Raw genomic sequence first — 11065 nt, forward strand, 5'->3', positions numbered from 1 at the left:
GAACTGGGTGAACTTTAAGGTCCCTTCCAACCCAAACCAGTCTGGGATTCTCTGATGTTGTTGGTGTGGGGAGATGCTGGAGCCCAGCGTGGCCGGAGTGTGGCCGCACACAGGGTGAGCGCAGCGTCCCCTCGCTGCGCCGGGGTCAGTTTGCTGCACAGTCTGGCCTGGCAGAGAGCGGGGCCAAAGGGCTCATAACTTTGTGGCGTTTAAAAGACAAACCCCTCTGGTTTCTTTACGTTCTTCTGTAGCTCTGTCCTTGATGTGAAGTGTGTCCCAGCTCCCAGCACAGCCCGCAAAGCTGTGAGTAAACTCAAGCAGCGCTGAAACCTCGTGGGCAAACACCCTTTGGTTGGTCTTTGATGCACAGAAAACTATATGAAAGCAGTTTTGATAATGAAATTGTACATATAGTTATTTGTAATAATTATTTTTTTTTTATATGGGGACTGCAAACAGAATTTCTCTGACCATGTGCAGCCGGTTCTGGTGCATGTAGAAATCTCTGGCAGCTTTTGAGTTCAAGGCTGCTGCTGCTGTAGAGCAGTTTGTGAATTTAACCCTGTGGTTGGTAAGACAGGCAAAAAAATTGCTGCTGTTGGTGAGAAGATGCTTTAAGTCTCCTGTGTGGCTCTAGTGGCATTGCTGCTCCAAGTGACCTGGTGTGTGTTTATGAAGTGCAATGCAAGGAGGTACAGGTCGTGTGTTCCCTTCACTCACCTGATTTTTCTCCTCTTCCTCTAGAAGGAGGATTCCTGGATGAAGGTCGACCCCAGGACTCTGAGCCAGATTTCAGTGAAAAGCTGGATTTCTTTGTGAGCAGCTCACAAAGCATCCGCAAGTGCCCTTCTGCTTTGTGGCTCCTGGAGGTGCTGAGATCCTCGTTCAGACATGGCATTTAGAAGGACAGAGGGAATGTCCATCATCCAGGCCTTGGCAATGACCGTTGCAGAGATCCCCGTGTTTGTTTACACGACGTTTGGGCAGGTACAACAAGCAGGAAAGGCTTTTCTGTTGAGTTCCTTGGGTTTTCTCTTTGGTGTTTATCTGTGTTAGTTGTGAGGGACAGAGGCACGATGAGGTGATGCTGGGGGACATGGGCAGTTTGTTTGTAAAAATTGCATGGAGAGTTTGGGGTGATGGGAGAGAGCTGCTCAGGGTGGGCTTGGACTAGGGAGAGAAGGGCTTCCTACATCCCTCCCCAGGAGAATGCCCAGGCTCAACCCTTCTCTTCTTCAAAGGCACTGAAAAAAGAGGGTTTTTTAAAGATGTTTAATATATCTTCCACTTGTAGTAATGCAACACTTGGGGCAGTAAAGCTCAGCTATCCACCAGTGTTTGAGAACTGAATTTGAGTAACCCAGATTGCATCTCTCGTGGGCTGGGTGCAAATTTTACAGCGTGTTTTGGTAATGAGAATTGAGACCAAGTTTGCCAGATTCTGTCAAAACCATGTTCTGCAGTTTCTCTGCTGCTCAGTCTTAGTTGTGTAGCAGGGGCTGTGTTTTGTGGGTGGGAGAGGAAATACCAAGGTGTCTTATATTTAAGACTGCTTAAAAAAACCAAAAAGGGTAGTGGAATTGTTTTTTCATTGTTGGTCTTTCATATTTTTTGTGTTTAAAGTCTGTCTTCTCTCAGCTGCGGCTCTCTCCAGGCCTGCGTAAGGTGCTGTTTGCCACAGCTCTCGGGACAGTGGCGTTGGCTCTTGCAGCTCATCAGCTGAAGCGTCGTCGTCGTCGAAAGAAGCAGATCGCCCCGGAGAAGTGCAGCTTTAAGCCTGGAGGGATCACAGTGCCCATCTTGCCAACCAGAAGAGTCTCCTCTGTGAAGAAAGGTTGGCCTTGCAAGAAGGGAAAATCCCCATTTGTGAGGGAGCAACGAGGGTGTACGGGGAGTGGTGGGAAGTTCCTGACAGCTGAGGGGAGGGGAAAGCAAAGCCATGTGTGTAGTGCAGTGATACAGAATGAAATTAGAAGCCTGAAGCGTGGTGGCATGAACACAGGGTTAGCAGAGAGAGAAACCCTGAGCTTAAAGCCCTTGCAAGAAAAAAGTGTCACTGATTTTCACCAAGGTTTGCAGTTCCCATCCCCCTTCCTGCAGAAAGGCTGTGGATCCATTGTGCCACGCTTCCCCCGATAATCACAGCCCAGGGCGTGTGGTGACCTGGTTGCATATTGACCTTGGTGATGCCAATATGATGCCTGACCCAGGGGTCCCATGCACAGCTGTGTTGGTGAGGTTGGGTGGCAGAGGGGAGGGTGGCCTGGGCCAGGCAGGGGAGTTGGGAGTGTCTGTCCAGCTCTGCAGTGAGCCCTGAACCGTGGGCAGCTTCTTCACCTGCTTGTATTGATTTTGGGGGTAAGACTGATGCAGGTCCTCAGCAAAGCATTTTAGGGATTAAGCATTTGTTTTGTGAAGCAGATGGAAATCTTTAAGTGTTTTTAATAATAACCAAGGGAGCAAGGTCCACGCTCTGCCTGGCCTGAGGGAAGCTGGAGGAAAGCTTGGTGCTTTCCACTTGTGCTTGCCTTCTGCCATCCATAAGCAGTGAATAAATACTCATTCCTCAGCCTCAGATCCCCACTGATAGCACCTTTCCTAATGTCTCGGAGCAAAACAGAGCACACAGGAGTTACTGGGTGCTGCTTTGCCCCTCTGCAGTCACACCTGACAGGGTGACGTTCGTCTCCCTATTCACAGCTGCAGTGAACCTGGCCTAAAATCCTGTTTTTCTGTGACCTTCCCAACTGCAGGATTCTCCAGTAAGAGAGTCCAGAGTCCTGGCAGCAAGAGCAATGACACACTCAGTGGGATTTCCTCCATCGAGCCCAGCAAACATTCCAGTTCATCCCACAGCCTCGCCTCGGTAAGGACCTTCTTGGCTGGGCTGGGAGAATGAGGGCTGGGAGATGTGAGTGCTCCTACCTGAAACAAGATCAGCAGGTCCTTGGGCTTGCACTGCCCCATGGATAGTGCCAAAGCTTTTGGAACAGAACAGGTTACAGTGTAATTGTAGTGCAGGTTCTGATGTTAACCTCGCAGTGGCTGCTTGGAATTACCTATGTGAAATCCTGTGCCCAAGAGCCCCAGGGAACATCCCACTTCTTTGGCCAACAAGGGGCTGCAGGAGGGTCTCGTGTGTGGGACATGGCTGTGATTCCTCTCTGTGACCCCCTCATGGAGTGAGGCTGGGTTGTTGCTGGCTCTCATAGCAATGGGGAGCTTGTTTGCTTCCCTCCACAGTGGGGGTTTGGGTGGCCCAGCTGTCCCCATGCCAGTTAACTACCAAAATCTGATAGCTCTGCTGAGGAAACAGTGCAGGCTGAGAGCACAGCCCAATTGTTCTACCTCCTCCAAAGCCAAAAGCAGCCCATAAATACAGGTAATTCAGGCTTGACCAGGCAGCAGATGCCATCACTGCTTATATCCACCTCTTGTCAGACCAAACACAGAAGGACTGGGGAACATTTGTGGTTTCAAGACCTGTTTTCCATCCCCATTGCTCAAAGCCTCACATGTTGCTGTTGGAGCAGTGAGTGGCACAGGTGAACCTCTGTGACTTACAGTGAAACACCTCCTTGGTGTCACCCACCAGAGCACCCAGCCTTGGTGGCTGGTTAGCAGTGCTGGGGCAGGAAGGGGAAAAACTGCTTCTTTGAAGGGAGCAGTTGGCCACCAGCACCCCACAGTACGTGCAGGCACTGCTGTATTTTAGCTTCTCTTGTGCAATTAAAGCACCAGAAAGCTGCCAAGAATCTGTGCTGGCCAAAGTGTGTCTCCAGCAGGCGGCAGTGCTGGGACAGCGCTGGGTGTGCAGCTCTGCACCAGTATTCCCCTGGGATAACTGGGATCTGATGGGACACGTCAGTGAGAACCAGGCTGTGTCCAGCTCTGGCCTCCTTCTCCCTGCAGGGACCCTCATGTCCATTTAATCCCCCCACAGCTCCTCCCCTCCCACAGATGCTGTCTGGGTTTTGTGTCGCTGAAGTCTGTTTCTCTTTACATAAAAAACTAAATTCCTTTTGCTGCTTGTGACAGTTTCACTAGCAAAACCAGGACACTGCTGCTGGTGAGTGAGTGCTGATGTCCACACGGAGAGGGATCTGTACCCATAGCCCCTTCACTGTGTGGGAGCCAAGTGTCTGTGACACTGTGCTCACTGCTTTTATGTTCCTTGGTGGGAAAACAGCTCATCCTTCACACAGCTGCAGTTTCTGCCTGCTCTCTCATCTGCTTCTTGGGGCTCTTTGCCCACAGTAAATAAGTCAGCAGCAGCAAACTGATGATTTGCAGTTGTGGATTCAAGGTGATTTGTTAACACTCCACAGAGATTAATCAATGGAGGGAGGGCAAGTATTCATCTGTCAGGTGATTATTGTAGCTTTTTTCTGGTATCAGGTTCACATTTGAATGTCTTTCTCTAAACCATATGAAAACCCTGGTCTGGTCATTCATAGTGTTCAAACCCAGCACTTTATTGGGTCAGGCTTTAAAAAACATGTATGCACTAGTGTGAAACTGGAGAAAGCTGACAATGTGCTGTGTGGATCTTAGTGCTCAGCCCTCCCAGGAGAAGCTTTGGTTACAAAGAGAAGAGTGAGGATCCCCCTGGCCACAGTCCTCAGCTGTATTTTTGCTGAACTGTGGCTGTTTTCCCCCCACTTCCAGTGTTTTTTGTATGAACGGCTGGGGCTGATGTGAACTTTCTATCAAAGCCCTTACACCTTTGTAGTGATTGCTTTGGAGCTTCCTCAGGCTGTCACCTCCATCAGTGCTCTCCTGTTGATGCTCACCATTGTACAGCTCCATTTCCTAATGAAGCTTCAGTGTAAATTGGTTGGGAGGGTATTTCCCACACAACTTTCTGTGCTTTCAAAGACACTGCTGTGGTGCTGGGTGGAGAAGGGGAGGACTTCTTACCTTCCCTCCCCTCTCAGCACCGTGCAGCTCTCAGCAGTTGACAGCATAGTGTGAACCCAAGCAGGAGGGAGCTGGTAACCCTTGGTACCTTCTTAGACAAGGGAGTACTGATACAGGGAAGCACGAGGGCAGACACAGGGAAGGGAGATGGTTTATCATTGAAATTTAACTGGTGGTGCTGTTTGTGTGGTCTTAACACTGCTACCCTTGGAGAGAATCCAAAAGGCATTTGCTGCTCTCTGCTCCCTCCCTGCAGATGGTAGCAGTCAACTCTTCAAGTCCAACACCAGGGGTGTGGGAGGCCCAGGCAATGGGAGATGCTGGAGCTGTTGGTGATTCCAGTGCAGAAAGCCTCTATGTTCAAGGTAAACAAGCACAAGGGTAACATCACCCTGGGGGGATTGTTTATTACTGTGAGAGCAAAAAGAGAGTGTGAATTGACACAGAGCATCAGCAGCTCAATGTAGAGCTCTAATAGGAAGCTCTCTCCCATTCTCAACTTAAACTCAATCACATTTCTCTGTTTCTCAGTGAATAATTTACTTCCACAAAACTGTTCTTTGAGCAACAGGCTCACCTTCTGCAGACAACAGTATTTTGGAAGTAACATGGCTGATGTTTTAACCAGTTTGCAGATGTTCTCCTTAACTTCTAATCCAAATTAAACCCTATTTAAAAGGGAAAGAAATAGAATACACTTATTCTTTCTTATCAGTTGGGGAGAGACTTCCCCCTTGGCTGGATTGTCTGAGTGAGCAAAGACTTGTGCTGTATTACTTTGTTCCTAAATGGGGTGGGACTCTCACAGCTTCTATGTGGTTGCATTGGCAGGCATGGAGCTGTTTGAGGAGGCCCTGCAGAAGTGGGAGCAGGCCCTGACCATCAGGCAGAGGGACAGTGCTAGCACCAGCACTCCCGTGCCCTGGGACAGCAAGAAACAGCAAGAGAGCGTGTCTGAGAACATCCCAGAGGTAGGTCCCCACTTTTCCTTTGCACTTGCCAGCTGGGGAGCATGCTGAAAGGCCAGCCTGGGTGCTGGAAGCAGTAATTAGTAGGAGGCTCAAAGAAGAGCAAATTAAGGGCAGAGTTGGGCCAGACTCTGTTTAAGAGCTGTCTGTATCTGTGGCTTCCTTATGCAATGTGAGTGGGTGTTTTTAATTTCTTTTTCTTTTTAGTAAGTCTCGCCCCCTCGTTCCCCAGCTTTTCTACCCACCTTCCATCATCATGTCAGTCACCGTCATTCAAGTCCTCCAGTAGCAGAGGCTGTGGCAGGAAAAGGCTGTAACAAATACAGCACTGGAGAGGGAAAAAATAGTATTTTGCCTGGCAGTGGTGTGTCTGTAACTTCTTAATGCATTTGAAAGTGGAGATCTTGATGGTCACTATGGGTGCAGAAGCAGAGGCTAGCTCTCTGCATGTATTAATGAGCAAAGCAAAGTGGTAACTCACTTGGAGCTACATATGACCCTGCTCACTGAGCAGGTGGGTCAGGCAGGTGTGTAACTCCTTCAGTCTGGAGCTACAGCAATCAGTATTTTAGGACAACAATGCCTTGGTGTCTTGGACTTGAGGACTGTGCAGGAAAGACCTCTGATAAGAGGAGATCCAAGCTAGAATGGCTCTGACAACCACAAAGCTAAAAAGAGCAGCTGTAGCTCAGGAGTGTGAAAGGAGCTAAGTTCCCAACTCTCCAGGAGTTCTTACTGGCAAAAAGTGTTCCCAACCTCTTATAAACAGGGTCTGGTGTAGTAAGTATATGGAATATTTGTCTCGTGCTGGATAATATTTATCCAAGTAATTTATCAAATCTGGATTCTCTTGGCTCTCTTTGAAGAACCCTAAAGTATTTCTAAAACTGACTTTAAAAACAGTTGATTCATTATCAAAATAGATTTTGTGCTTCTTGTTAATGCTTCTGTCTTCTGGGTGAGATACTCATGCAAACACAGGGGCATGAAGGCAAGATGCTGTGTAAGTCTCATTTTTCTCCCACCCTTTTTTTTTTCCCCCTATCCTTCTTTGCTGCTTACAGCAAACTTTGCTTACACCCAGCCACCTTAATCCAAGGACTCTTCCTCTGTTATCCAGTTCAGGATACTCTGTTGTATTCAACCCAGCTTTTCTGATGTGATTCCCTCTTGAAAATAGGCTAAAATCACAAGTCAGAAGAATTAAATGATCTGTAACTCATTAAAATACCTGTTTTTCTGGATGGCAGGTTAAAGTTCTTAAGTTCTTCCTTTTTTAATAGGAAAACAAAATTGTGAAGCTAAAAAGCTAGAGGGTTTGAATAGGCTGTGTAGAAGCTTCCCTCCCCTTGCATTATTAGCTGCCTTGTAGGATTAATGAGTCCTTTCTCTCTTTTTTTTTAATAATTTAATCTGCAAACTGTAAATCTCATTTAACTGAAAATTTCTTTCTGTATTTGTGCTGTCAATCTGTCTCTGCCCAGCTGGCTAACTAAGGGTGGCATTTTTGTATGTTCAAGGAGGAGTTCCAGAAAAGGGAGTTTGCTGAGAAGCTGGAGTCCCTCTTGCACCGAGCCTACCATCTCCAGGAAGAGTTTGGGTCTTCGCTTCCGTCAGACAGCATGCTGCTGGATCTGGGTATGGGAGCTGGGTTAGAAATCCATTCAAATGCCAGCTTCCTCTCTGGTTTTCTGTCTTTTCTGTAAGCTAGGCAATGAAATAGTGACAAAGTGCTGTTTGTGGAGGTGGGAGAGGGAGAGAGAGCACAGGAGCTAAGAGGAATGGCAGTCCATAAACTCCGACACATGCAACTTCTTCCTCTCCTCCAGAGAAGACTTTAATGCTTCCGTTGACGGATGGATCATTGCGGCTTCGGACGGATGATGAAGACAGCTCAATTTCTGAGGACTCCTTCTTCTCTGCAGCAGAGGTGACTTAAGTTTCAGTTGTGTGTCACAGTCCAGCTGCTTGGAGGGGAGCCACAAAGGCAGTGAAGCCAAACACATCTCAGAAGAGGAAGATGATAAAACATGGAGCAACAGCCCCAAGCTGGGAGGTTCATGATAGATGTTAGGAAAAGCTTTTTAATTAGGGGCATAGTGCAGCCTTTTCCAACCAGCATTTCCATGTCATCTTCCTGTCTTCTCTAGAAAAGATACCATAACAGCTAAGAAAGTACTGTAAATTTAATGTAACATGGCTTGGTTGTATAAATTTTGGGGGATACTGAGCTGTGTCAGAGCTGAGACAGCTTTGAAACTGGTGGGAAAAGAAATATCTTTGCATGAAATAATTGGCACTGACAAAAGTTTGCTAGCTGAAGAAGGCAGATCTTGCTTGTGTGCAGTCTCTGGCAAATATTTAATGAGACAATTTTGTTCTTCCCATGTCTCTTGCCACCTCTACAGCTCTTTGACTCTCTCCACTTTGAGGAAATACCATTCCACCTCTCTAAGCCAGTAGCGGCATATGAAGAAGCTCTGCAGTTAGTGAAAGAAGGGAAGGTCGCATGCAGGACGCTGAGGTGAAGTGCCAGCTGGAGCTGTGGGTCCTTGTGTTGAGGCTCCTTTGAGCAGTGTGAACACATCATTTGCCTTTCAGCAGTCCTATAACCAGAATAACCTTCTGAGGTCAGAAACTCTTATCCTTCCTGTTGGTTCAGACTTCCCAGGGAACTAGCCCCAGATTTTAGGACATACATGTTAAGAAAGTGTAATTGTCCCAGGAAATTAGTAATGGGAACGATGACTGTTCTGTGAGGCTGGCTGGCACAGTCCTGTGCTCTAACAGCCTTTGCAGAGGTGCTCTGGTCCCCCAGGGAGCTGTACAAACAGAATGCAGTTGTTACTTTCTTCCAGGCACAGACTGGGAATTCTTTTTTTTTTTTTTTATGGGACCGCAGTTGGTAGGAGCAGAGACATCAGGAGAGCTGAAACTTATGCAGTCCTTCCCCTTTCCCTCTAGGACAGAGCTCCTTGGCTGCTACAGTGACCAGGATTTCCTTGCGAAGCTGCATTGCATCAGGCAGGCCTTCCAGGTGAGAACAGCTCGAGGCTCCCAGGTTCCTGTGGTGCATTGCTGCCAGCAGCATTCTCCTCTGCTGGCACAGAAGTGAAGTTTTTGTCTCTCTAGAGCGAGTAAAAGTAGAAGCAGCAGCAGCCCAAGCTCCCCTTGCTCTGTAATTCCATTGTGATCAATTTGATTTGGAGAGAGGGAGGATCCCCTGGTCCCTGTGTCCAGCTGGAGTGGTGGTGATGTGGCCTCTGATGTTGGTTTAGTTCTGGGAAGTTAAAATTTAGGAATTTCAGAGTTGCCCAGAAGCTGGTACTCCCACTTAAAAGCTTTTCACTGGGCTGGAATCAAACCTCTGAGGTGGGAGAGCAAGATTTCCTTCTCCTTACTGCAATCCTCTTCCTGGCAATGCATGTCTAGAGCCAGAGCAGCAGCTTTTGTGCCCTGGCCCCACTGCCACCCTGTGAGGCTCCTGTGCCTCTGTTCTTGCTGCTTCCAGTCTTGCAGCCTAATTTTAAACTTGCTTCCTGGAAAGAGCAGTTTTGTTTTCTAGACTTCAGCTTATTAAAAGTTAATGATACTGATGTATGAAGCATTGCATTGCTTTGTGTCCTGTCCCTTTTTTTCTCTCAACTCAGAATTTGTGTGGGTGTAGGTGCTCACAGGAGACTCCTTGTGTTCCCTTTCCAGGAGCTGCTGGAGGATGAAAGCAATCAACTGTTTTTTGGGGAGGTTGGGAAGCAAATGGTGATGGGACTGATGACAAAAGCTGAAAAGGTAGGAAGTTTGTATAACAAACAAGCTGTGTCTTGAGCACAGGGACGCTTGTTCCTCCATCCCAACCCAGAGTTCGCCTGGTGTGTTGGAAGAAAACTTTATCTGTATGCTGGTGACTATTGGTGAAAAATAAAATGTCTGTGCTTTTAATAGTGTTTAACCAAATTCTCTTGAAAGAGCCTCTCTGTGCATCTGTCCACAGTTTGATACTGGAGCAAATGGAGGCTACGGGCTGTGCATCACTGATGGCATCATCTCAAGGAATATAGGAAAGGGAAAAGATAATCAAACCTTTGCATCAGTGACATACTAGATCTCAGATCACTGGCTTAGTCACTGGTCATCCCCGGAACAGGGACACTGTTGCTTGCACAGCATTAGTCCCTTACTGGCTCAGTTTGTGTACTGGTGTCTCTAGCTACTTCCTTGAAGAAAGTGGAGCAACGTAGGTGCTTTGAGTCAGACAGCTGAGCCTGGGGCCATCCATACCTCCCAGAAATAAATTCTCCATGCACAAAGAGAATTTTGGCTAAAAACTTGACCCAGTCACATGCAGTGATGTTGATGTTAAGCTCAAAATAGAGTAGCCAATCTTTGGTGAAATGTGCCCGCAGCTCTTGTACCTTCTGAAGTGTCTTGTTTCTCTGCTCTCCCAGAATCCCAAAGCTTTTCTGGAAAGCTACGAGGAGATGCTGCATTATGCACTGAAGCAAGAGACCTGGACGACCACCCAGCAGGAGCTGGAGGGAAGAGGGGTTGGTAAAGACCTTATCTCTACAAAGTTGCAGAGGAGTTGGAAGATAATGGATGTGTAGGAACAGCCCAGGAGTGAAAGAACTGCTGCTGAAATACGATTGCATCGCGTACTTCATCTCATTACATTTTGTTGCTTCAAACCAAAAGAGTAAAGTCTGTTTCTTTTTTTTAAAAAACCTGTTCCATTTACAGACTGTTCTGCTCTCTGACAGGTGGTGTGCATGAGTTTCTTTGATATTGTGCTGGACTTCATCCTCATGGATGCTTTTGAGGATCTGGAGAACCCGCCTTCCTCTGTGCTGGCCGTGCTGCGAAACCGCTGGCTTTCTGACAGCTTTAAGGAGACGGTGCGTTCAATGGGGAGATGGTGGTGTCAGGGCTAGAAAAGAGCATAAGCTCAGCTGTCCTGGCTGGGCTGAATTTTCTCTTTAGAAATACCATGCTTTCCTGAAGCTCTAAACAACAAACTTCTGGTACATGTAAATTGTTTACAGGGAAGGTTTCCTCGTTTTGAAAGTATCTGGTTGTCTCCAATAGGCTTATTTCTCTAGCGGCCTTTATCAGTGATGCTGTGGAGATGTTAAAAGATGACAACATATATTTTCATGAATGAGAATAAGAGGGTCAAGATG

General features: G+C 47.3%; 1 protein-coding gene across 1 annotated transcript in view; it reads left to right on the plus strand.

The window, feature by feature from the left end:
* The first annotated feature begins 891 nt into the window (after window positions 1-891).
* MIGA2 (mitoguardin 2) overlaps window positions 892-11065 on the plus strand; it is a 12575-nt gene continuing 2401 nt past the window's right edge. The window contains exons 1-12 of the mRNA XM_010169175.1: window positions 892-987; window positions 1624-1834; window positions 2754-2866; window positions 5177-5285; window positions 5752-5891; window positions 7409-7526; window positions 7718-7818; window positions 8297-8412; window positions 8853-8925; window positions 9591-9677; window positions 10334-10432; window positions 10646-10780. Coding sequence (XP_010167477.1) covers window positions 892-987; window positions 1624-1834; window positions 2754-2866; window positions 5177-5285; window positions 5752-5891; window positions 7409-7526; window positions 7718-7818; window positions 8297-8412; window positions 8853-8925; window positions 9591-9677; window positions 10334-10432; window positions 10646-10780 — 1398 coding nt within the window. The remainder of the gene's footprint in view (window positions 988-1623; window positions 1835-2753; window positions 2867-5176; window positions 5286-5751; window positions 5892-7408; window positions 7527-7717; window positions 7819-8296; window positions 8413-8852; window positions 8926-9590; window positions 9678-10333; window positions 10433-10645; window positions 10781-11065) is intronic.

Source organism: Antrostomus carolinensis, unplaced genomic scaffold (genome assembly GCF_000700745.2).
Source record: "Antrostomus carolinensis isolate BGI_N321 unplaced genomic scaffold, ASM70074v2 scaffold41435, whole genome shotgun sequence".
In the NCBI taxonomy this organism is placed as follows: Eukaryota; Metazoa; Chordata; class Aves; order Caprimulgiformes; family Caprimulgidae; genus Antrostomus; species Antrostomus carolinensis.